The sequence below is a fragment of the Chelonia mydas genome, chromosome 4 (genome assembly GCF_015237465.2).
Source record: "Chelonia mydas isolate rCheMyd1 chromosome 4, rCheMyd1.pri.v2, whole genome shotgun sequence".
NCBI lineage: Eukaryota > Metazoa > Chordata > Testudines > Cheloniidae > Chelonia > Chelonia mydas.
Genome location: NC_057852.1, coordinates 128818253 through 128844776, shown reverse-complemented (window position 1 = coordinate 128844776; position 26524 = coordinate 128818253). Strand labels below are relative to the sequence as shown.

Below are 26524 nucleotides of genomic sequence, written 5' to 3'. Positions count from 1 at the left end.
CAACTTCCGTGAGATGTGTTAAATCTGCTAGAGTTGGCCAACTCCTTTATGCGTGAGTGCGGCCCCAGTGCATCCATGATGCACCTTAAGTCTGGAATTTAATGAATCGACACGAGTATAAAACTGAAAATTTGCACAAGAGTTTACTGGACCAGGGTCTAAGAGACCACCAGCACAAGAGGGGATAACAAGGGGATTGGATGGGGAAGGGGCAGGGCAATGGAGAGGATTATGTGGTTACTTGGGTAGTTAGTGAATGTGTCCTGGTGGTTACTAGTTTCTTTCTTGGTTAATATAAAATGCTCCAATGGAATTCGAGAGATAGTATATCTCTTGGAAGAAGTGGGGTTTGAAGAAGGGACATTGAGCCATGCTGTGGCTGGTCAGGTAGGTGCCCCATGCTGAAGAGCTAGCTAGAAACCCTGTCTCTTGATAAGCCCTTCCACAGAGACACTGGAAGTCACCAACAGCTGGGCTGTGGGAGAGTCAAACCCAGAGGGACACGATAGCAGGCAGGGCTGCTCCCAGCCACTCCAGAGATTCTCATCTCCCTCTGGTCATCAGCCTGACCTCTGCAGCTCCAGGGGTTCAAAGTCTCTGAACTCCTGGACATTTTAAGTTCTGCAGACATACAAACCCAGTTCTTTTTCTGTTCAACTTCCCAGCAACTTCCCAGCAACGTCAGCTCCAAACATCCCAAAGGAGAATCTGCTCAAGGTTTCTACAAACAGGAGCGAAAACCAGACTGATCCCAGTGAAGTACATACATGGACACACACGTTTTCCTCCACCACATTCATTCCTTTCACAAGTCTCATCTGTCTGATGATGAACTTTGGTCCCAACCATCCTGGAAGGAATGCTGTGACGTCGATGACACTTGGTAAACGAATTCCCGTGCGGGAGGAAAACATTTGGGAGATGCTGCTAAGAAATCCATTCTCAGCTCCCCAGGACTGAGCCTGTGACACATGGACTGAGGTGAGATGCTTTGCACAGTTCCCTCCAATTCAAATTCCCCTGCTCCTCTCTGCTGTAACAAATATTTTGTTTTCCTCTGTACGGTTAATGGATCAGCTCTGGACAGATCCAAGTTAGTCAGATGATCTCAAAGGCTCAGTTCAGCTGGTTGCGAATACTCTGGATCCAGGGTAAGGAGCAGACAAGATGACATTGGCCTAAAAAAACAGAGCTACAAATGTCACTGTGTGTATTTTATGCTTTATATCCAGCCAGTGGCATCACTTGGGAATTTACATGCAACTTAGAAACTATTCCCTTCTTATGTTAAATTAAGAAAACAACATAAACATTCTAACAATGTGAAAAAGCATGGAGATGTGTGTAATTAGACACAATTAAAACAAAACTCTTATTTTTATTTTCCTATGTATGTAGTTACTGATTTTTGCATAGTTCAGTCAGAGTCCAGCCAGGATATTGCAATAACTCGTTCTCCAGAATCCTTATTAGTGTCTCCAGGAGAAAGTTATGATCAGCTGCCCAAACCAGTTCAAGCTCTAGCAGTTACTTAGCTCGGTGCTGACAGAAATCAGGGCAAGCTCCTAATCTTCTTATTTATTCTGGCTCTGCCCCCCTCTCTGGGGTCCCAGGCCATTACCAGGCCCAGTTCAGGAGCAGCTACCCTGATTACACCCACACTGTTAGTGCAGCTGAAGCAGATAATGCTGGAGATTCTTATTGTCAACAGACTGTCAGCTTCCCTCTCACGGGTACAGCCCTGAAACAACACCGCCCTGTGCTCTGCAGTGCCTGTTTGAATAGTGGAACGGTTGCTCCGCGCAGACAAACTCAGTGTCAATGTGACTGCTGCCTTCCTGCCGACTGCTCACGCCATGCTAAGAACCTGCTCTGTGTCTGGAACAAGACGTAGAGGGTTAGAAACCCCCTGCACCAGCTGCTGTGAATGCACAGGGAGGCTGCAACCAAGAAGGTAGCACATCTGCTGGAGGGAACACTCCAGCACAGAAGATAGAGTGGATGGACTAACAGGGGTTTTCCATTTGGAACTGATGTTGTTTGCATTCAGCCTTAACTGGTCAGCATGAATGCTATGGAGTAATGTGAATGATACAATGCCTCTGCTTATACATATGGATGGTGTTGTTATTGCCACCATATACAGAGAGATAACAAAGGGTTTTCCAGCACGAGAGTATTAAAGGAAAACGTCTGGTGGGAGATAAATCCTCCATTGATTCAAAGGGGAGAATGACAGAAGAAGGAAAGCATCTCTTCTAAAGCACCCATTTGTATCTAACACCTGAGACCAACACCTCCAAACTTGGGTGCCTGAAGTTAGGCTTCTAAACCTAGAGGGAAGCTTGGTTTCCACAGCTGCTGAGCCCCCACCCACTGCACTGAAATCAGTGGGAGCTGAAGATGCTTTGCTCCTCTGAAAATCAGACCATTTTTACTTAAGTGCCAAATATTGTTTTAGGAGCCTGACTTCTGGCACCTGGGTTTGATCATTCTGGCACAAAGGAATATATGTAAAATGATAGCTTCCAACGAGAGGGCACATTCAGTGTAGTCCTAACCATAGCTCATGTGGTTTTACACGTTCAAGCCTTTGTTAATGTTGACCAGAAGGTCTTGTTGGCTGGTCTTTTTCTACTCTGCATCCATCCCTTGCTTTTATTTTCACCTCTACTTTATGGGTCTAACAGGTGTAAAGCCTGTAGAACCTCAGGCCACGATGTTTCTTGGGTTTAACAACCTCCCATAGACAATCCAAGAGTTCTTTTTCGTCTGTTCCTCTGATGTTGTCTCATCTCCGCTTTGGGAGAGAGACGGAAACTTTATCCGTCATCTTTACCTGTCCTCCAATCCAGTTTTCCAACCACACCTCGGATTGACCAGGGATTCTGCCTGCCTGAGGAAAGAGCTACAATTTAGTGCTGAAGCGGTAACTATCATCACCCACCTACCATCCAACCATACAAAGAAGCATTTCATTCGGTTTCCTTTTAGCTTCTCCTCTCTCATTCATGTGTCTTTGTATTTGGGAAACTGTCATGTCAAACCTAATTACTTTGTCACTACTCAGAAGAGTTTGGCTGCAACCTACTGTAGTTAATATTTTCATAGGAACAATGTGAGTTTTCCAATCAGCTCTATTTAATACTGACTGTGGGGTGAAAAGTGTAACATCACATTCCTCTAAAAACCACAACACGTCCCCTCTTCTTATCACTCTAACAGGACTCAGTACTGGGCAGTTGCTCATCTGGCCTGGTGGGCTTTCCTATGCAAGGTCCTATAGGGTGCAGTTATGGTGTGTCACAGGATGTCCAAAACCACTGGCAGAGTTAGAAGGCAGTGCAGGCTGAGGTGCCTTCTTTGACATTTATATTATCCTTTAGCATCTGTCTTACAGTCAAAACCTAGAGGCCCCGCTCAGGATCAGGATCCCATCCTCTAGGCACTGTACAGACACACACACCGTGCATCGCTGCAAGGCGCTAAAGATGGAAGCCTCAGGGGTCCCTTGGCAGAATGGGAGAGGGAAGGACAACAACCAACCAGACTAGATGCTGTAAGAACAATGCATGAGGTAGGAGGAGAACCAGGACAGGGCAAGATCACAAAAACAAGGGAGCAGAAGACTTCTGCAATGAGTATGAGACTGACAACATCTGACGCAGCCTAGAAGTCAAGGAGGATAGGGATGGAGAGTGGTCCAGGAAAGGGGGAGAGCAGTTTGGTGGAGTGGAAAGGGCAGAAATCAGAACAGATGGGAGGGGGTGAGAAGCAGAATTGGAGGCAACAGCTGTAAATGGCCCATTCAATGCGCTTAGGGAGGAAGAGAATGGGCAGCATTGCAACCATCCACAGCAAACAAGTTTCATCTCTTCAAGCTTAAGTGCCTATTTCTATTCAGTGACAGATATTAGAAAGGAATCTGGCAATAAGGTAAAATCTAGGATAAACTATATAATAAGAATAATAATTAATGAGCCCTTAAGCAGCACGAAAGGTTTTCAAAGTCCTGCAAAACAGTCAAGAACTCACTAACCAGCATCCTGACCACCCATCTGGAAAACTTCTCTCTGAATAAGCGCACACTGTAAATAAGGCCCAGGAATGAGAAGTTACTCGTGATGCAGACACTGGATACCACTGAGCTGATGAACAAACAGCCCAGTCCTGGAATCTTTGATCAGGAAAAGCTCCAGAACAACCTGGGCCCTTGATTATAGTGACCATCTCCTGCCAGACCCACTTGGGCATCCCGCACTGCCAGGAATGAGAGATGCGTTACCAGACTGAGGGGTGTACGTGGCCCTGGGTCTGCAGAGGCAATGGACATTTACACAGAGATGCTGCTTTACATATTTCCACCCAAGTGACAGTATGCAGCTGTTCAGAGCAGATATAAACATGTCACATTAGCACTTTGTGCTTCTGAGCTTTGTATCTGTCACTCTAGACATATCAAGATGATCTCCCAGACTCAGCTACTCTGGCTCCTCGCGCTCTGCATTCAAGGTAAGAACAAGAAGGGAAGATTAGTTTAAAGGAAAGTCAAACATTTAGTAGGATTTAAATAGAAAGAACTTCCCTTTCCAGCAGTCATTCCTAGCAGCAATTACAGTGTTAACAGAATGAGAGCTGCAGGCTAGCCTGCTAGAGATGCAACATAGTAGTGTGCGAAATATTCTGATGTTGGAGGATTTTATATTTCTTTTTTTTCCAAATTTATTCTCCAATCCAGATTCCAGTGGACAGACTGTGATGACTCAGACTCCAGAATCCCTGGCAGTGTCTCCAGGAGACAGAGTCACCATCAACTGCAAAGCCAGTTCCTGTGTTAGCAACTGGATGGCCTGGTACCAACAGAAATCAGGACAAGCCCCTAAGCTCCTTATCTACAGCGCTTCCAGCCGTCCCTCTGGGATCCCAGACCGGTTCAGTGGCAGTGGGTCTGGCACTGATTTCACGTTCACAATCAGCAGGGTTGAAGCAGATGATGCTGGAGATTTTTACTGCCAAAAGTATAAGAGTGCCCCACTCGCACAGTGATACGAACCAGCACAGAAACCTCCCTACTATGTAGTTTCAGACTCTCACTCAGTATTTCAGTTGCTTCCTGTGCAGCTTAATTGTGTGATTGCCTCTGCTGCCCTGCAGTGGGGTGGCTGGGTGTGTCAGACTTCGATCACCTCCCTCCACACTGAAGAACTTCCGGTCCTTTCAGGTGCTCACAATAGGTGTTCAGCACTCTTTACTCAGCAATTGCCCCCTGCCCGCTAACATGGATTTGCTCTTATGGGTTGCATCCAACTTCCTACTGACACGAGGTTACAATCCAAGCAACTTTCTACTGAGCTGACAAAATGGATGGATTTGTAAAGCATCCACACTGGAAAACTGCAACAGTCTAATTCAACTAAACTGTTCTCAGAGTAAAGGACACTATCTGATTCAGGCCCTTCAGTTCAGTTTCTTTTGCTCATTACAACATCTGCTTCATAAATGGAACCAAACATCTGCTACTCCTGCTTCAGCATCAAGAATGGTCAACCTTTGATGCTCTCTTAATGGCTATTAGGTGTCTGGGCGTTACCAGCTCAGCAACAGTAATAGATACAAAACCTCAGCCACGCGGATGATGTTTATTTATGCCCAGGTGGTTTCCACCATGACCCCAGAGACAAGTTGCACTCCCAATATTTTATGGTCAAGCAGGGCCAATGCTGCAAAGGGCTGAGAGGCTCCTCTGAGGCACTGAGTGACTTCAGGGGCCGATCAAATCAAAGATTGCTGAGAGCTGTCTGCACCTCTCAGGAACTGCCAGGGAGCTGGGGGAAGATGAGGGGAAGAAAAGAGAGAGAGAGAGAGAGAGAGGTCTGCATGGAAGGCTGTGTGGGTAAAAAGGGGACTAGAAAGTGAGCAGTGTGCATAGGGTGGATAACACAATGCATGGGCTGGGCGTAGGGCTGTGTGACAGTGGAACAGAGAAGACACAAGGAGAAGAGACAGAAGGAAAAGGGAAGGACGAGAGAAACTAGGGGAAGAAGGAGATTTTGGAGTAAAAAAAGAAACAAATGTTGCATTATGAAAAGTGACAGGATCAATGGGGTTAAATTCCATTTTAGTTTCACTGGCAACTGGTGTATTCCCATTTCCACCTCTTCACACACATCCATAGACTCACTTTGCAACAGGGATAGAAGTTAAAGAAATCATAGTACTGAATATCCCCCCTATTGCCAGCAGATGGCATCACACAAACGTGTCACTCCTCCAGCAGAGACAGGACCATCTGAAATGCCCAACACAGAAAGCCGTGTAGCGTTACTGTTGGATGTGCTTTGCACTTCACTGAACAAACGCAGACAGGAACCCTGCTCTGTAGAGCTGACAGTCCCCGATCCTGCTAACACTTTTATATGTCACTAATGTATGAGTATTGCCAACCACAAACATTCAGAAAGCATGAGATTAAAAAACAAAACAAAACTCATTTCAGTGATTTCATTTGTCTTTTGGTTTGGAGCATTCTGGGCACACTTCGGTCAAGCTTTTCAGTGCAATCAGTGTGGCTCCAGGAGTTGGGGAGGCTTTAAATAAACCGTCACATGACATGGGACTCCTAATTCAGTTGTAAGAGTTGGCAACACCACTTTATGCATGCGTGAGGTCCCATTGAGTCCATCAGTATCCTATGCCTGGAATTCAATGGCTCTCCCCATGTACACATGGTACACATGCTTACAGGATAGGGGCCTAAAGCACTTAAACAACAAAGAGGAGACAACACAGGAAAGGGATGGGGATGGGGCAGGGTGACGGGGAGGATTATATGGTTACTTATGAGGCTAGTTCACGTGTCCCGTAGGTTGCGAGTTTCTTCTTGGTTAACACCAATTCCTTCAATGGAATTAGAATGATAGTGTACGGGGGCTTGAAGAAGTGGGGTTTCGACAAGGGAAACAAATGAAGAGATGTGGGGTTTGTTGTTGGGTGGGCAGGGAGAGTTCGAGGCTGATGGGAGAGCCTGAATAAAGGGTAAAAGTGGGCGAGGAGGTGGTATAGATGCCGTCTCCATGCTATCAGCTTGGGCAGAGCAAAGAGTCCAGAATCAGGAGCAAGAAGCCAACAGGAGATGAGTAAAGTGGCGGGGAGAGGGAATAAATGGCAGAGTTTGTAACACATTCATACAGAAATACACTCTCTGGAATAGTACAAACCAATCTATCCCCCATGACCCAGCTCCTCAGCAGGTATAAATCTCCATAGATCCCCTGACATCACGGCAGCTACACTGATTTCCAGTAGCTGGAGCTCTGACTCCGTATCAGGGGCTGAGAGTAGATGCTTTGCTTCTATGCAACCCACTGACCCTTCCCTGCTGCTTGGAACCGTTATAAAGGTTTCACTTCACTCTTTGTGGTTTATTGACAACTGCTGGTCAGGACAGACACATGAAGATGATCTCACAGGCTCAGCTCATCTGCTCCTGACTGCTCTGGATCCAGGGTAAGAATCAGCCCAAAATCTAGAAGATGCACAGACTGGGTTTTCTGAATCACAACAGGAGAGTCCTTTGCTCTTATTTAGGTGCACGTTGGAATCCACTCAGTGTTTTTTCATTTAATTCAGAAAATACAATACAATACACACAAAAACTAAGGTGTGAAAACACTCGAGCGTCTATAGTTAATAATTTTGTTTGTATTTGTCTTTACATTCAGACTCCAGCGGGGACATTCTGCTGACTCGGACTCCAGAATCTGTGGCAGTTCCAGCATTATGGGCCTACAAACCTGGTACCGACAGAAACGAGGACAAGCTCCTGGGGTCCTATATATAGTGCCTCCACCTTGCTGCCTGGGGTCCCAGCCTAGTTCAGTGGCAGTCAGGCTGGGAGCAATGTTGCTGATTACAGTATCACAATCAGCACCGTTCAATCTGAAGATGAAGGAGATTATCATTGTCAACATATATATGGCACCCTTTTCACACAGTGATACAGGACAATACCAAATCCTCCCTGCTCTGGCTATCAGTTACGTTCATACAGTGTAACAGCTGCTTGCTCCCACCTGTCTCCATATCAGGGCAGCTGCAGTGTGGGAACCAAGGATTCATTCCTTGTCTCCTCTCTACCAGCCACCCAGTCTGATCTGTTCACCCAGCACAGAACAAAGTCTAAGGGACATGTCTGTTTACCTCGAGCTGAAGAGACTCCTGGCCATGCCCTGTCAGTTCACCCGGGGTGACACATTGATGTATTTATTAATGACAGGTGTTCATTTCTTTGATGGCTCAGAGGGTTAATGAGATACTGAGAGGCTCATTGGAAAAATCAATGGATAAAACAACACAAACCTTTAGCCACGCTGAAAGGTGACAGCTCCCATTGCTGGTGAAATAAATCTCACACAACCAGCTCACCTCAGATTCCTGCCCTTCATGCTCCTTGTGTGCTACCTAAACAGCATGAGAGCTCTCCACTGGCCTCATTCCAACCCTCCAGTGATTCGCCCATTGGCTACAGACGTGCGTGGCTCTTTAAGGCTGGGCTCTCACTGCCGCTGGGATTCCCCCACGGCCCCTGCCCAGAGGTGTGCTGCAGCCCCTACAGCATCCTGAGCCACAGCTCACCGCACAGCCTGGGTCAACTCACCGGCTGCCTCTGTCCCCTGCTGCCCTTACAAATGCCACATCATTGGCCTGTCTGGTCACGGCAGGGCCAGTGGAGTCCAGCCTGTTGCCCTGCCTGCGCCCTGCTCGGTCTCACCGACCAGCTGTGAAACTAGTACAGCGGCTGCTGCCCCGGGTGCGGCTGAGCGGCATGGTGCTGGCCGTGCTGCCGGACACGCGCCTCCGCCTCACTGTCTCTGGCTCTCCGGGGGCATAAACCAACTCCTCGCTCCGGGGGCAGACGCTCAGACCCTGCCACCCAAACACGCTCTGCCTGAGGGCAGCAAATACACCTGTCCCTCTCTCCGGCTCTGCACTGAGCTATGCACCCGCTTACCCATCCCCTAACTGTCCGTGCCAGGGTTTGAGATCACTGTGCTGTGGCGGGCAGGAATGCTTCCCAAGATGAGGAGCTAGCTAGAAATCCTGTCCCCCATGGGCCTTCCACGGAGAGACTGGAAATCACCGCCCACTGCACTGTGGGAGACTCACACCCAGAGTGGCACGAGAGCAGGCAGGGCTGCTCATACTGCACTCCAGTGATTTCAGTCGCCCTCCGCTCACCAGCCCAGTCCCTGCAGATAGCGGGTTGTCAAGTCTCCAAGCTCCTGGCTACTTCAGTTCTTCAGACGTGACAAACCCAGTTCTTGCACTTCCCACGTGTTGTTTCCAATTATCCCGAAAAGGAATCTGCTCAAGCCTTCTCCAAACAGGAAAGAAAACCAAACTAACCCTACTGCAGTGCTTTAGACAAACAGGACACACAAAATGCTTTCCTCCAATATGCTGATGTCATTTCCAAGCGTTATCTACATAAGGCTGCACCCTGGTCAGAACCATCATGGCATGAATGATCTGAGGTAGATGACACTTCTAAACGAATCCACATAGCAGAGGAAAACATTTGTGAAATGCTGCTAAGAAATTAATTCTCAAATCCCTGTGTCTCAGCCTGTGACCCAGGGGCTGAGACAAGATGCTTTGTATCTCTCCTTCTGCTTCCAATTCCCCTCATGCTCTTGGCAGTTATAAATATTACATTTTACACTTAAAGAGACAAGGATGGTAAGATAACCCCTGTTATTGGACCAACTTCTGCTGGGGAGAGAGACAAGCTTTCAAGATTACACAGAGCTCTTCCTCAGGTCTGGGAAAGGTAAACATCAAAGAAACGCAAACCTGATGACAGCCATTCAACACAAAAACAAGTGGAACCAACTACACCTAGTCCACAACCCACAGAACATCACGTCTGGGAGAAACCATGGCACCAGTACCCACCAAATGAACACTGCACGACACCCAATCATCATCAATTTATCAAGACTACCCCACACTGGAGCTGAATCATCCATACTCTCTAAGAGACTAAACACATGCCCCACCACAGATACCTTTCTCAGACCTAAGGAAGAACTCGGTGTAGCTCAAAATCTTGTCTTTCTCACCAACAGTAGTTGGTCCAATAAGAGATATTACCTCACCCATCTTGTCTTGCCAATATCCTGGGACCCACCCAGCGACAACGACACTGCATACATTTTACATTTACCAGTTAATTGATCAGCATTGGACAGCTCCAACAGAGCAAAAGGATCTCACAGCCTCAGCTCCTCTGGTTGTTAGCGCTCAGGATCCAGGGTAAAGGGGCAGAACAAGAGGATATTGGCTTGAACAAAGCCAATCTAGAAATGCTGCCGTATATTTTTTTATGCTTCATCTCCACCCAGTGTCATCACTTTGGTATTATATATACACCTAGCTTAGACATTACTTTAATTTTATGTTAAATTAATAAAACTATGTAAATACAATGTAAAAGCCTGGTGAGGAATGTAAGGAGACAGATGATAAAACAATACATCTTATTTTTATTTTCATATAGATCTAGTTCCTTATCTTATTTTTCATCAAAACTCCAGTTAGGACATTGTGATGACCAAGGCTCCGGAAGAAAGTGTCACAATCAATTGCAAAGCCAGTGCAAGTGTGAGCACTTATATAGTCTGGTACCTGCAGAAATTAGGACAGGCTCCCCTTCTGAATATTCTGGCTCTACCCTGCCCTTTGGGGTCCCAGCCTGGTTCAGGGGCAGTCACTCAGGGAACGGTTACACCGATTTACAGTCTCATTATCAGTGTGGTTGAAGCAGATGACGGAGATTATCATCAAGAAAGGGTCAGCTTCCCTCTCACAGCCCGTAGGAAAACCTCCCTGGTCTCTTCAGTTCCTGTGATTCTAGAGGAACAGCTGCTTCCTGCAGAGACGTCCAGTGTCAGGACGGTTGTTTCAGTCCAGCTCACTGCTCTGTGTCTAGAACGATATGCAGAGGGCTTGACTCTGCTACAGCACAGCAAGAGACCCCTCTGCTGGCTGCTGGGCACGGCAAGGGTGGCTGCAAGCAAAAGCACAGTCCATGTGCGGTAGGAAACACTCCAGAATGGAGGATGGAGTGGACAGACTAATGAGGGTTTTCCATTTGCTTCTGCTATTGTTCTTTGCATTCAACCTTAACTGGGCAGCAGGAGTTCTCCGTGGCGGAATGCCAACAATACGACGCTTCAGCGTAGATAGGTAGGTGGTGTCGCTATTAACAGCATGTACAGAAAGAAAATAAATGCACCAATTAAAGGAATCACTCAAATGGAAGATTAATTCTCCTTTGCACTAGAGGGGAAAATTTCATAGGAACCTAAGTCATAAGAGGAAGACGTGTTTTCTAGCTTACCCATTCCTATTGAACACATTTAACCAAGGTTTGCATACCTGGGCTGCCTAAAGTTAGCCTACTACATCTATTTGGAAGCACCTAAAAAAGTGGCTTGATTTTCAGAGATGCTGAAATTGTACTAAAATCAATGGGGGATGAAGGTGCCCGACCCATCTGAAAATCAGGCCCTTTTTATTAAGGTGCCTAAATATGGATTTAGAATCCGGGTTTCAACTTTTTCTCCCAAAGCAACACATGTTAAAATAGAAGCCCCCAAGTGGAAGACGTGCTCAGTATAATCCTAACCATAGCTCACGTGGTACCCTTTTACATTCAAGCCTTTGCTAATGTTGACCAGGAGGTCTTGTTGGCACATTGGTAGACACAGGCAGAGACAGTGGGAGCTGCTCCTGAGCGGCTGAAATGACAATAGAAGCAAGAGACTTGGCCTCGTGTGGAAAAGAGACAGTTGAAGCTGAGGCCTTGTGAACTATTGAACCGTGAGCTGGAATTCTAAGAGGCCCTGTCACTCTTAATCGATCTAACAACAAGAAAAACATGATGTCTGCAGGAGCATCCCCTTGGAGAACCGGGACATTCTAACATGTCCTGAGACTGTGCTCAATGCTACTTTGTTTAGGAGGTTAATTTGTTTGGGTTAAAAAGACTATAGAAAATCTGGAAAGGAAAGTCAAGGTAGCTTTCCATGAAACAAAAAAGTGTATGATCCACAGTAACCCAAAAGAGGCAGGGTAGGGCTCTCTTTTTCTTTGTTTCCCACCCCCACCTTTTATCCTTTTCTTTATGGTCCACTCACATTATGGCTCTAATGGGTGGAAAGCCTATTCAAGCTCAGGCCAGGGTGTTTCCTGGGTTTAACAATCTCACTTGAATGCTCCTGGAATTCTTTTTTGCCTGCTCCTCTGATGTTGGCTCCTCTACACTTTGCGAGAAAGAAGGAAACTTTATCCATCATCTCGACCTCTCCTCCAATCCAGCCTTCCATCTTGACCTCTGATGGACAAGGGTTACTGCTTGCCTGAGGAAACAGCTACAATTTGGGCCTTCAATCTTTACCCACCTAGCAGCTAACTATACAACAGAGCATCTAATTCTTTGTTTCCTTTTCCTTTCTCCTCACTTCTATTTTATCTGTGTCTCTCTGTGTTTGGTTGTGGAAATGGTCTTGTCATTCATTCAACAAACTACTTTGTTACTACACGCAAAATAGCTTGACTGCCACCTTCTGTAGCTAATATTTAATAAAGGCTGATGGATGCTATAGAAAACTCTGTGATTGATACACAGATGGACTGAAGAAGGGAGTTTAGCGAGAAGAGCAGCTTTTATAGCTTGCAATTTTTCCTACATATTTAAGTTAAGATCAGAGAATGTTTACATCAAGTGTGTGGGGTGGAAAGCCATTAAAATCTTAGACCAGGAAAGAGAACTTTGAGTTTAATTATATGGTTGGTTGTATTTTTTCCCATGAAAATATCTTGGTGGAAAATGTAATGTTGAAGAAAACCTATTTTTCAAATTTTTATAGAGTTTTCCAATGAGAAAAAGTTGGGAAACTGTAAGACAGTTATAAGTGTGGGGAAACTACTTTCAGACACTTTATAATTTTTTCCAACCGTTCTCAGTTCAAAAAGAGTAACAGAGTGTGACAAGGGTTTTTACCACTTACACAGTTTTTTCATCTTTTCCTCCTCCGTCTGTCCAGTGGGGAAAAATGGTAAGAATTAAAAGTGAAAGAAAGCAGGTGGATGGGGGGAGTGGGGGGAGGAAAGGGGGAGCAAAAGACAATTCAGAAACCAAGAATGAAAAAAAATCAAAGAATTACAATTTCCAAAATCCAAAACAAAACAACAACATTTTAATTAAAAAAAATAAAGGAACGTTTTCATTCAATTTCTAATTTCAAAATAAAATCACATGACCGAAAAGCCAACTTAATCTGATCAAAACATTTCAAAAGGGCATTTTTCGTGTGAAATATGTGAGTTTTCTAATGAGGGCTGAGGTGCCTTCTGTGAATGACACCCACTGTAATGTGATTTAGTATTTAGCCTCACTTAATACTCATAGGCCCCACTCAGGATGGGGTTCCATGCTCTCGGCCCTGTGGAAACACACACCCCTTGAATAAGAATAGGACAATGAGAAAGCCTGCAGGTTTTGTTGGCAGAATGGGAGAGGGGAAGACAATGACCAACCAAACTAGATGCTGTCAGAACAATAACTGAGACAGGAGGAGAACCAGGACAGGGTGACAGCATGAGCACCAAAGAAGCAGAAGACTTTGACGTGTGTGTGTGTGTGTGAGAGAGAGAGAGAGAGAGCGTGTATGTGTGTGATCAACAATGTCAGATGTAGCCAAGAAGTCAAGAAGGACGGGCGTGGAGACTGGGCCAGGAAGTTTTGGTGGAGTAGAAAAGGTGGAAAGCAGATCTGATGGGGGTGGAGGAGAGAAATTGGAGGAAACAGCTGTAAATGGCCCATTCAATGAGCTTAGGAAGGAAGGGCATGGGCAGTACTGCAACCAACCAAGATTTAACGCTTCAAATTAATTCTCTATGTATATTCAGTGACAGATGTTACCATGCAATCTGGCAATAATATCATTAAAACAACAATATTGAGCCCTTAAACAGATCTGTAATTTTTCAAAGCACTGTGAAGAGATGAACTAATTAACTAACTTCCTAACAACCCACACAGGAAACTGCTCTTTGAATGAACACCAGGATCTAAATAAGCCATAGCCATTAGATGTGACTAGTGACAAAGACACTGGATACTGCTGAGCTTAGGAACTAACTGAGCACAGTCAGGGACTCCTTCATCAGGAAAATCTACAGAACACTCTGGGCCCATTGATTAAAGAGACCATCCTCTCGCCGACCCATCTGGGCATCCCTCACTGCAAGGAATAGGAGATGCGTTACCAGACTGAGGGGAGTATGTGGCCCTGGGTCTGCAGAGGGAATGGACATTTGCACAGAGATGCTGCTTTGCATATTTCCACCCGAGTGACAGTTCCCAGCTGCTCAGAGCAGATATAAACGTGCCACCTTCACACTTTGTGCTTCTGAGCTTGGTGTTTGCCACTCGAGCCATATCAAGATGAGCTCCCAGACACAGCTACTCTGGCTCCTCGTCCTCTGCATTCAGGGTAACAACAACAACAGGGGAAATTAGTTTAAAATAAAGTTATGATATTTTACCAGGCTGCAAATAATCAGAATTTCCTTTTCAAGCAATCATTCCCAATGGCATTTACAATGTTATAGAAGGAGGGATACAAGATAGTCACTACAGCTTTGTAGTTAGTTAAAAATTACAAAGTTTGAGTCATTTTATATTTCTTTTTCTTTTAACTGTTTTTCTCCCATCCAGACTCCAGCGGGCAGATTGTGCTGACTCAGACTCCAGAATCCCTGGCAGTGTCTCCAGGAGACAGAGTCACCATCAACTGCAAAGCCAGTTCCAGTGTTAGCTACATGGCCTGGTACCAACAGAAATCAGGACAGGCTCCTAAGCTCCTTATCTACTATGCTTCCACCCGTCCCTCTGGGATCCCAGACCGGTTCAGTGGCAGTGGGTCTGGCACAGACTTCACTTTTACAATCAGCCGGGTGGAAGCGGATGATGCTGGAGATTATTACTGTCAGCAGCAGAGCAGCTGGCCTCTCACACAGTGATACAGACCAGCACAAAAACCTCCCTGCTCTGTGTCGTTTCAGACTCTCACTCACAGTAGTTCAGCTGCTTCCTGTGCAGTTTCCTGGTCTTGGTGCTTCTACTGCCCTGCAGTGGGACTCCAGGGTGTGTCAGACTCGCGTCCCCCCCCTCCTCACTCCAGAATTTCTAGTTCTTTCAGGTGCTCCCTCCCTCCCACTCTGTGGTTCAGCACTCTTTACTCAGCAATTGCTCCCCGACCACTAACATGGATTTGCTCTTACGGGCTGCACCCAACTTCCTCCTGACAGCAGGTTCCAATCCCAGCACCTTTCTACTGAGCCGAGAAAATGGACAGAGAACTGTTCTCCCGCTTTATAAAGCACCCACAGTGACCACTGCAGTAGACTAATCCAAACACCTCAGACTAAAAGCTCCTGTAGGATTCAGCTGCTTATCTAGCAAAGCACAGTCACTGATGCAGCTCCCCTTTCCCAGCACAAACCCCTCCGCAGGGTTGGGACTCGCTGATACTGGCTGTCCTGGCAAAAATGGAATCCAGAATTCCTCACCAGTGCCCCCAGAGCAGGGTCACATCACACGGTGGTAAAAACACCCGAGCCATTTGTACACTGCAGCTTCCAGCAGTGCCGCCATCGATGGATGAATTCTGGGTCCCGGTGTTCCCAGCATAGGTGAAGTCAGTGGGGATATGGGTGCTAGGGCAGCAGGGGGAGGAATACACCCATCGCTATACCTGAGCTCTGGTCCATCTAATCTAATATTACTCTCCAACAGTGGCCGTCCCTGCTGCTTCAGATACAAGAAACTGTTCAGTAGCAGTTAGGGGATAACCTGGCTGCTCGGAAAGTTTCTTCTCCTATTCCTTACAAGAGCAGTTCTTTCCAAGGCATCCTCCCCTCCACAGCCAAGAGGAAATGTGACCAAAATCATTACTGCGGGAAGCACGATGAACTCAGGCTCTATATCACCCCCTCCCACATCACCTCGTGGATTATAAGATTGTAACTGATACTCACAATCAGCCATGCAAAGATGCATATTGAAATATTTCCATTCTCTGTATTGCTCACAGTATTGATGATCTCTAGGTATTGATTTAATTGTAAGGTTTTCATACATTCAGACTCCGGGGGCAGATTGTGATGATTCACACTCCAGGATTCCTGGCAGTGTCTCTCCAGTGAGGCTACAGCCGTTTCAGTGGAAGTGGAGAGAGAACTGATTTCACCCTCACAATCAACACTGTTGAAGCTCAAGATACTGTTGTCAGCCAGGCTACCACCTCCCCCTCAGTGATACAGATCAACACAAACCTTGCCTGGGTTGCTCTGTAGCTTTGCTCATGAAAACATCTTCCCGGACACAAAATCCGCTACTCCTGCAGCAGGGTGAATGAGTGTCAGCCCCAGAGAGGTAACTAAAGGTTTTTGCCGCCTTCTCTGAATCACCACTAGGAGGAGGAGAGTCTAACAATTCAGAGCACAAAGCTAAATCCTTGGGCGGCGGGGTGGGGTATTCAGTTAAGTGACAGTGCGGCACATTTGACACAATGGTTGGTAAAGAAGAAATTGGTGCAGGAAGGGAAGACCAGCTCTTTGTCGACGACCAGAAACAACACTGGATTGCAGAATAGAGTCCATGAACACTGAGCCACCATGCTGCTCCCAGACAGCAGGCATCCGAGAGAAAGCAAGGAGGGGTGAAGAAGGGGATGGGGAAGAGGGAAAGAAAAACCAGGAGAAGAGGAGGGAAGGGCAGCTTTACATTTCACTTGGGTCTCCAGAGGCAGAGCAGCAGATATCCAAGCTCCACAGAAGGACATTTCAATCTGAGCGCATCCAGGTGGTTTCCTGTCGTTTTGTTTACGCTTCCTTTCAGCCTATAAACATGAGGGGGCAGAGTCTGTGCTGTGGTTCCTGAGAGATGCAGCCCACAGGGAGGGGGAAAAGTTAAGATTCTGCCCATGCCTGGGCTACTTCAGCTCCCAATGTAAGTTAGAGGAGCCTCTGGGTCTGCTTTAATTTACAGCTACCACCCCAGAGCCATCTGTCAAATCCACAATAGCTCCCAGCTACAATGCCAGTCTCTGCAGCCTTGAAAAAGTTGTTTACAAGAGACTGTTGACACTGTTCCATCTTGAGTAAATAATTAAATATTCATTGGCCCAGAGAGAGAGACTGGTTAGGGCACAACCTGGAACAGGGGAGACCCAAGTTCAAGGTCCTGCTCCAATGCCTCTTTAATTTGTTACACAAAGTGGACAGCTCCAACAAGAGAGATTTAGGGACACCTGCCCCACAATACCCGAAAGCTTGGTACTCAGGGAACTCACCTGAACTTTCGTTTCCTATAGCCCGAGTACCTACTTCAAATCAGGCAGAAAAGGGATTTGAAAATAGGTCTCCCACATCCCAGGTGAGTGTCTTAACTACAGGGTTCTTGATATTATAGAGTGAGCCATCACTCGGACTCTCTCTGGTTTTTCAGGAGAAAGGGCTGACCTGGCTGAGGTGCCCAAATCCAGGAATGGGTGTTGACGGCTGTGAATTGCAAGCAGAGATGGGCACCTCCCGCCAGCACAGATTTAGGTGTCTAACTACCTTTGAGGGGCAGGGCTGAAGCCCACCCCTTTCCTCATCATTTCCTACTGGCTAGCATAGGCCGCTCGCTGATCAATGGGCTGGATTCTGTGACCCATCCTTAGGCACCTAAATCTTGCCCCCATGCCTGCTATAGGGAGCCAGGTGTCTAATGCAGGGCTGAGGATTCCAGCGGACGACACAGAGGCTGATTGTCAAAGGTTCTGAGCACCCTCTGCACCTCTTCACTTGTATCTGAAAGGCAGGTGCTCCGTACATCTGATATGAGGCTGTAATTTAGCACTTTTATAGCGATTATTCCTCACAATGTCACCATCGTGGGGGTCTCCTCCGATGGGGAGGCCAGCCATTCGGGATCACTGCTGTGTCTGAGAAGGGCAAGGGGCCCTGAAGGATGTGACAGCTGAAGAGTGTCCATATGAAGAGGGGTAAAATGAAGGCTCATGCCTAGACACGGGCAGCACAGCCCAAGGGAATAACTGGGGGAGATATGTCAGATATGCTAAGATACATGGATGATCTGCAGAGACTTCTGTGTACGTTCACATGGCAATCTTAGAAATACAAAACATAATTGTAACAAGAGAGGAGCAGGAAATAAACCAAGCAGGAACATTTCATAACTCTATTGAAACTGAAGGGCAGTAAATGTACATGCAAGCTCCCCTTCTTATTCTGGCTCTATCCTGCCCTACACTGAGGGAAGTACGTGGCCCTGGGTCTGCAGAAGGAATGGACATTTACACAGAGATGCTGCTTTGCATATTTCCACCCGAGTGACAGTTCTCAGCTGTTCAGAGCAGATATAAACGTACCTCCTTCACACTTTGTGCTTCTGAGCTTGGTTTTGTCACTCGAGACATATCAAGATGATAACACAGACTCAGCTACTCTGGCTCCTCGTCCTCTGCATTCAGGGTAACAACAACAACAGAGAAAATTAGTTTAAAATAAAGTTATAATATTTTACCAGGCTGCAAATGCTCAGAATTTCCTTTTCAAGCAATCATTCCCAATGGCATTTACAATGTTATTGAAGGAAGGATACAAGATAGTCACTTATAGATGCAGCTTTGTAGTTAGTTAAAACTTACAAAGTTTGAGTCATTTTATATTTCTTTTTCTTTTAACTGTTTTTCTCCCATCCAGACTCCAGCGGGCAGATTGTGCTGACTCAGACTCCAGAATCCCTGGCAGTGTCTCCAGGAGACAGAGTCACCATCAACTGCAAAGCCAGTTCCAGTGTTAGCTACATGGCCTGGTACCAACAGAAATCAGGACAGGCTCCTAAGCTCCTTATCTACTATGCTTCCACCCGTCCCTCTGGGATCCCAGACCGGTTCAGTGGCAGTGGGTCTGGCACAGACTTCACTTTTACAATCAGCCGGGTGGAAGCAGATGATGCTGGAGATTATTACTGCCAGGGTAGTACCTCTCACACAGTGATACAGACCAGTACAAAAACCTCCCTGTTCTCTGCAGCATGAGACGCAGTTCCTGTTTGTGGACGATAATACTCTCTGCCTTTCAAGTGTTCTCTGAAATGTGAAAGAAGAGGGTGACTTATTACATCTTGAAACATACAGTAAAAAAGAGAAATCCAAAAGACCCCATGAGTTTGCCCAATCGCACAGTTATTCAATGCACAGAGACCTGAAGTTAATTATAGTTTTCACTGCTTTACCTTCACACTTGAATCCCAGTGCATCAGACACACATCAATACAAATTGCTCCAAACAGGTGTTACACCTTGTAGCTTTCTTAATTGAGTGGCTCCTTTGTATATCGAACAGAATTAATTCTAATACAGTTGCAAACTGTAATTGCAAACCAGAATCCCCTTTCCATGGGAAATTTCAAAGTTTCCTGCATAAGAAAAGTTCCAAAATTTATTCTGGAAAATTCAAAATGACTTTTTGCTTCACTAGGATTAAAATATTTCATTTCAACGTTAGCAACTCAACTTTTTCGGTGTAATATAAAAGTCAAAATCATAAAAATCAAAACAAAACATTTCATCCCTATCAAAATAAAATTGTTTTGATAATGTTCTGTTGAAAATTTTGACACAGATACACGTCTAGAGAATGTTACCTTTTCATCCAATCAACAGTTGCTGACAAAACTGTCCCAGCAGAAAAATGGGAACCAATCATTTCTCACATCAATACATTTCCAATATGGCCGCAGAGTTTTCTTTCATTTCCATAGATCCTCAATGACATCCCATTGAGAAGGTCTTAGAAATCTGGGGATTTTTAATGGCTGTGATAAATCAGGTGCCTCTTTGTTTGTAGAGTATAGTAAGACTTTGTGGTTGAGATTCTCAAAGGCCTGTGTGGGAGCAAATCCCCAATGCACATGAACCCTGAGGCACAAGCAGGTAATAGGCAGATACAGGATTTTTGGAGTGACTGGATAGATGCAGGGTGTGTCCTCCAGTGGGCAGGGCACTGGAGTGGCCAAACAGAGGGGTGCTCACCCCCTGTTTCAGAATGGCATGGGGCGTGCACACACTCCGACTGGGTCTGGCTAGCACAGGGCAGCAGGAGCCAACCAAGAAGATGCTCAGTCAGCTTCCCTGTGGCTTCTGGCTGGCCACACCCGCCCAAAAGAGGCAGCAACTGGAAAGGGTGAAGGAGGGGATTTGGAACAATGGCTGGTGGAGTCTGTGGGTTCTTGGCACATTGGGTGAAAGGAGAAGGAGGCTAGCATGGGAAGAGGGGGATGTGTCAGTTAGGGGGGTCACTATGGGGGCCAACAATCCAGTATCAAGTGTGCACCTGGGTGCTTTAATGGGGCTGAGCCTTTGGGAGGGAGAACTATGGGGGACATGTAATATGGGGGTCTTTATCTCTTAGCATTCCCTTGCAACAGACGCTGGAGTTACACCAACCTAGCTCCGTCCTCTGCTTATGCTGCCACACCTGACTCTGTATTATCAAGTCCTTGTTAAGACCTGACTCTTCTGGGACAGGTGCTTGATAGGTTCTGTCCCCTTTAAGGATAACAGGGAGGTGGGAGTTCCATGGCTCTAGCAGGGACCAAACAGCCCTTGTTCTCCTGGAGATTATTATTGTCAGCAGTATACCAGCTATCCTCTCTCAGTGATACAGACTACTCCAAACACCTCTCCACTCTTTGTTTTTCTCACTCGAGTGTAACAGATGCTTCCTGTAGACAGCATCACTGTAACTATGGTATTGGAACCAGAGGCACTGATAACCTTCCAGCGCTGGGGGCACCTCACCACTTGTGAGCGTTTACAACTAAACGAGGAGGCAGCGGGCAGCAGGTAGCAACACATCCACTGGGATCCAGCAGGGAGAGCCGAGGGCAAAGATGCTTTAAGGTAGGAAAGGATGGAGGAAGAACAAAGTAGCAGGAAATAGGAAGGCCCCAGGGAGAGAGACTGGAAGAGTTTGGAGGGGGATCTAGAGGAAGGAAATGATGGATCGGGGGAGAAAGGAAATCCAAACCCCAGCTGCCTGGGAAACAAACCTAAACCAGTGTGTTTCATGCCAAACTACAGGGCAAAGGTACCCATGACCCCCCCAGCTACCCCCACTACAACCAATGGACCTACAACTGATACACCAAAACACAGCAAGTGCAGGACCAGGTAATTGCAGGACAGTAAGCTATACCTATAATGACCATATAATGGATAAGGTACACTACCCTGTCCCAGAGCAACAACATCAACACCCCTACAGAGCACAGCTACCCAGGAAAGCTCTGCTTCTAATGGGCACGTGGAAATCATTCCATGTTTGTGTGCACATAAGCAGAAAACACTTGCCCTCCTTATTCTTTTGCATGAAGGGCTGACACCATCACTGACCGACCCCTGGTTGATGGGGAGGAGTTAGGCCTCTGCACTAACCTAGCACCCTCCGCCTTTGGATCCCAAAGCACTTTACAAACACTGATCAGTTATATCCCAGCACCCCCTGGGCGCACGCCCAGTGAGCATCACCCTCCCCACTTTACACTGAGGGAAGATGAGGCACAGAGAGATTTAGGGCCCGACTCCACGGCCATTGAAATCAATGGGAGTTTTGCATCTGACATCAACGGGAGCAGGTTGGGGCTTATAGGGTCATATCCTGCAGTCCTTGCTCAGGTAGATCATCCCATACGTTTCAATGGGAACTCAGAGCACTCAGTACTTTACAGGACTGGGACCACACTGACTAGGCCAAGGTCACACATCAAGACTGTGGCAGAGCCAGACCAGGACCCGCATGTTCTGTGCCTCAGCTACCAGACCATCTAATTTTTCCCTGGAGGGCGAGTGACCATCACGCACGGTGACGAGGCACAGAAACCAGCTCTATGTCTAGTCAGAGCAGGGAGGCCAGGATCCCCCCAAACATGGGCTGTGTCAAGGTTCCTCCCCTACTCTGAACTCTAGGGTGCAGATGTGGGGACCTGCATGAAAAACCTTCTAAGCTTATCTTTACCAGCTTAGGTCAAAACTTCCCCAAGGTACAAAATATTCCACCCTTTGTCCTTGGATTGGCCGCTACCACCACCAAACAAATACTGGTTACTGGGGAAGAGCTGTTTGGACACGTCTTTCCCCACAAAATACTTCCCAAAACCTTGCACCCCACTTTCTGGACAAGGTTTGGTAAAAAGCCTCACCAATTTGCCTAGGTGACTACAGACCCAGACTCTTGGATCTTAAGAACAATGAACAATCCTCCCAACACTTGCACCCCCCCTTTCCAGGGAAATGTTGGATAAAAAGCCTCACCAATTTGCATAGGTGACCACAGACCCAAACCCTTGGATCTGAGAACAATGAAAAAAGCATTCAGTTTTCTTACAAGAAGACTTTTAATAGAAATAGAAGTAAATAGAAATAAAGAAATCCCCCCTGTAAAATCAGGATGGTAGATACCTTACAGGGTAATTAGATTCAAAACATAGAGAACCCCTCTAGGCAAAACCTTAAGTTACAAAAAAGATACACAGACAGAAATAGTTATTCTATTCAGCACAATTCTTTTCTCAGCCATTTAAAGAAATCATAATCTAACACGTACCTAGCTAGATTACTTACTAAAAGTTCTAAGACTCCATTCCTGGTCTATCCCAGGCAGAAACAGAATATAGACAGACACACAGACCCTTTGTTTCTCTCCCTCCTCCCAGCTTTTGAAAGTATCTTGTCTCCTCATTGGTCATTTTGGTCAGGTGCCAGCGAGGTTACCTTTAGCTTCTTAACCCTTTACAGGTGAGAGGAGTTTTCCCCTTCCCTTGATATTTATGACAGGCTGCTTTGAATGTGAACTCCCCAGTGATGCTGCCCTGTTGCTCTGGGGGCTAGAAAAGATTTTGTTCCACTCTCCGCGGCTTATTGAGCAGCACCTGCCAGCTCACATGTACCAAGATGTTCTCCGAGACTCAGCAGCTCTGGTTACTGGTGCTGTGGATTCCAGGTAAGAATCAGAACTGGAGGGCCCTGGCTTAGAAGATCCATTGATATTTTAAAAATTCAAAATATTTTGTATAGATTGGCTATTAAATAAGTAATTTGTCAAAGTTATGGCTTGAATATAATGATTGTGAACATCTTGTATTTTATGACCATTGTCCAAAGTTGCAAATGTCAATCACATATTAATAAACAACATTGCTCACTATCAATGACCATTTATCTTTCTTTATTTATACTGTATAATTAATCCAGGCTCCAATGGGCAGGTCACTATGACTTAAACTCCAGAAGCCCTCTGTGTCTCCAGGAGAAAAAATCCCCATCAGATATACAGCCGGGTCTAGCCTTAGCAGCTCCTGTCTATCCTGGTAGCAACAGAAATCTGGACAAGCTCCTAAGCTTCTCACCTATTTTGGCTCCTCCTAGCTACACTGCAATTAGACACCCACAGCTGGCCCATGCCAGTTGACTTGGGCTTGCAGTAAGGGGCTGTAGACATTCAGGTTTGGGCTGCAGCCCGAGCTCTGGGACCCTCCTGCCTCACCGAGTGCTAAAGCTTGAGCTCCAGCCAAGCCCGAAGGTCTAGACCACAATTAAACAGCCCCTTAGCCCGAGCCCAGTGAGCTCTGGTTAGGTGGCCCGGGCCAGCCTTGGGTTTTAACAGCAGTACAGACAGACCCTCAGTGTCCAGAAACTCACTGCAACACCTGGCTCCTTCTCTCCCCTTTGCTCCCCACCATTAACATACAATTCACCAAACATTTTCCTTGGGAAACCCAGGTCCCTCTGCTCTAACGGGAGCACAGAAACCGCCCAATGGCCTGGGACAAAACCCATCCCACCTCTAGTTCTGACTGACCAATGGGATCAGGGTGCTCTTCGGCTGCGTCTTACCAACTCAGAGAGAGTTACAAATACCAAACCTCAGCTATCTGGGTCACGTTATTTTATTGCTATGTGGTTCTCACCATGACACATTGGTTGTGCCCCCAGTATCCTGGGACTAAGCAGGGCCAGTTCTGCCAGGCCCTGAGAAGATCCTATGAGGCTCTGAGTGATTTCAGCTCCCACTGGAGTCAAAGAGAATTGAGGGCTCTCAGCACTTCTCAGGAGCTGCCTGGCACCTTGTGGGAAGGGGCCCTGAGAGAGAGACCGAGAGAGAGAGAGGCGGGAAGCGTCTATATGGAAGGCTGTGAGTGTTGAAATGGAATGGGAATGTGAACAGTGTGCATGGAATGGATAATAGGGTGAATGGTTTGGGGTCAGGATTGTGTGACGGAGAGAAGAGACAAGGAGAAGAGATGGAAGGGAAGGGGAAGAATGAGGGAAACTAGGAAAGGAAGGAAAATTCAGAATAGAAAAATGGAACAAATGTTGTCTTATGTAAAATATAAAAGTCTATTTTAGTTTCACTGCTGATTCTTGTATCTCCATTTCCAACTCCTCAGACATACTTACTGTGGGGGAAATCCTGGCCCCACTGAAGTCAGAGGCAAAACCTCCACTGACTTCAAATGGGCCAAGAATCACCCTCTGTGATTCTCTGGAGTCAGCCCATGTTTTGCATGCAAACAGACTGTGCTTCTTCATAGCGGGGGGTGGGGGGGGAAGCTAAGTGGCAGATCGCAAAGCCAGAGTTGGGGGGAAATTTGCTACTAAAAAAGAAGAGCAAAGCACATGACATGAGAAGGCCGTGGACACATTCTTCCTAATGTCATTTTGAAGGTTAACTGTGATGGATTTTCCCCAATATACGTTTAACACCAAGGAAAATTCTGCAAAGAGTACAAGAAATCAATGTGCTCATGAGATACACTTTTGCTGCATCTAATGAAGAACATGGATGAAAGGGGCTGTAAAACTATTCATTGATGTTGTATACACAGAAATACAATGAAGCATTTTAAAATAAACATTCAACCTGTCCAAGGAATAAAACAGATGAACAAAAAAATCAAGTGCCACAGAAGGGGGGAAATAAAATACAATATAAGCTAAGGGAAATAACATCTTTCGGCCAGCACATTTCTGTTTACCAGAATTAAAGCTACTTCATTAACCACTAACTGAGTGAATCTTCACAGAAGAGACTGTGAGATGACCTGTTTGTACTACTTATTGTTTCTGCTTAACCATACCCTTTTGTGATTGTGAAATGATCTTATATGTCTTTAGATGTGTATATCCATCCTCGTACCAAAACAGAATATTGGCAAACTAAATCATTGCACTGAATATCCCCTGGACTGCCACCAGGTGGTATCACACAAATGTTTCACTAATCCAGCAAAGACGTAGATAGCTCAAATTCTGACCAAGACAGCTGTGTATTAGTATTCTTAGGTGTGGGTGACACTTCTCAGCACAAATGCAGATAGGTTTTGACCCTGAAGAGCTTACAGGCTGTGTCTCTGATCCTGCAAACAATTATGCAGGTGAGGAACTGTAGCAGGATGTATACTGGAGCTCCAAATGTTCAAAACTCATGTGATTCTCTCTAAAAATCATGAGATTTTTAAAAAGTAATAAAATTTGAGGGGGGGGGGTTCATTTGCCTTCCCGGCTGGGGACATTCAGGGTCAAACCTGTCTCTGAAACCAGTAGGGCTGGAAATTTAATTATTAAAAAAAACCCAACAACAAAAAACCAAGGACTCTCACTTAATCATTTGCCTCCAGGAACTGGATCTTTAAGTTAAACATCAACTTTCGTGAGATGTGTTAAAACTGCTAGAGTTGGCCAACTCCTTTATGCGTGAGTGTGGCCCCAGTGCATCCATGATGCACCTTAAGTCTGGAATTTAATGAATCGACAGGAGTATAAAACTGAAAATTTGCACAAGAGTTTACTGGACCAGGGTCTAAGAGACCACCAGCACAAGAGGGGATAACAAGGGGATGGGATGGGGAAGGGGCAGGGCAATGGAGAGGATTATGTGGTTACTTGGGTAGCTAGCGAATGTATCCTGGTGGTTACTAGTTTCTTTCTTGATTAATATAAAATGCTCCAATGGAATTCAAGAGATAGTATATCTCTTTGAAGAAGTGGGGTTTGGAGAAGGGACATTGAGGAGGAGGAGGAGTGGGGTTGAGGGGGAGTTCCAGGCTGATGTGGCAGCCTGTATAAAGGAGCAGAAATGGGTGTGGAGGTACCTATGGAGGCGGGTGATCCGCCTGGACACACACCTCCTTCTAACTGTCTCTGACTCTCAGAGGACATAAACCAACCCCATCCTTGGGAGCAGACACTCAGACCCAGACACCCAAACTCTCTTGGCTGAGGGTAGCAAACATGCCTGTCCCTCTCTCCAGCCATGAGCTGAGGGACACAGCCTCCTGCCCATCTCTTCTAAAGCACCCATTTGTATCTAACACCTGAGACCA

The 26524-nt window shown here is 46.1% G+C and overlaps 2 gene segments (V, D, J or C); both read left to right on the top strand.

The window, feature by feature from the left end:
• Positions 1-4406: 4406 nt before the first annotated feature.
• LOC119565981 lies at positions 4407-5304 on the top strand. The segment is given in 2 exon segments: positions 4407-4512; positions 4739-5304. Coding segments are annotated over 2 exon segments (357 nt in total).
• Positions 5305-14446: 9142 nt separating this feature from the next.
• LOC119565984 lies at positions 14447-15734 on the top strand. The segment is given in 3 exon segments: positions 14447-14561; positions 14786-15079; positions 15706-15734. Coding segments are annotated over 3 exon segments (372 nt in total).
• The last annotated feature ends 10790 nt before the right edge of the window (positions 15735-26524 follow it).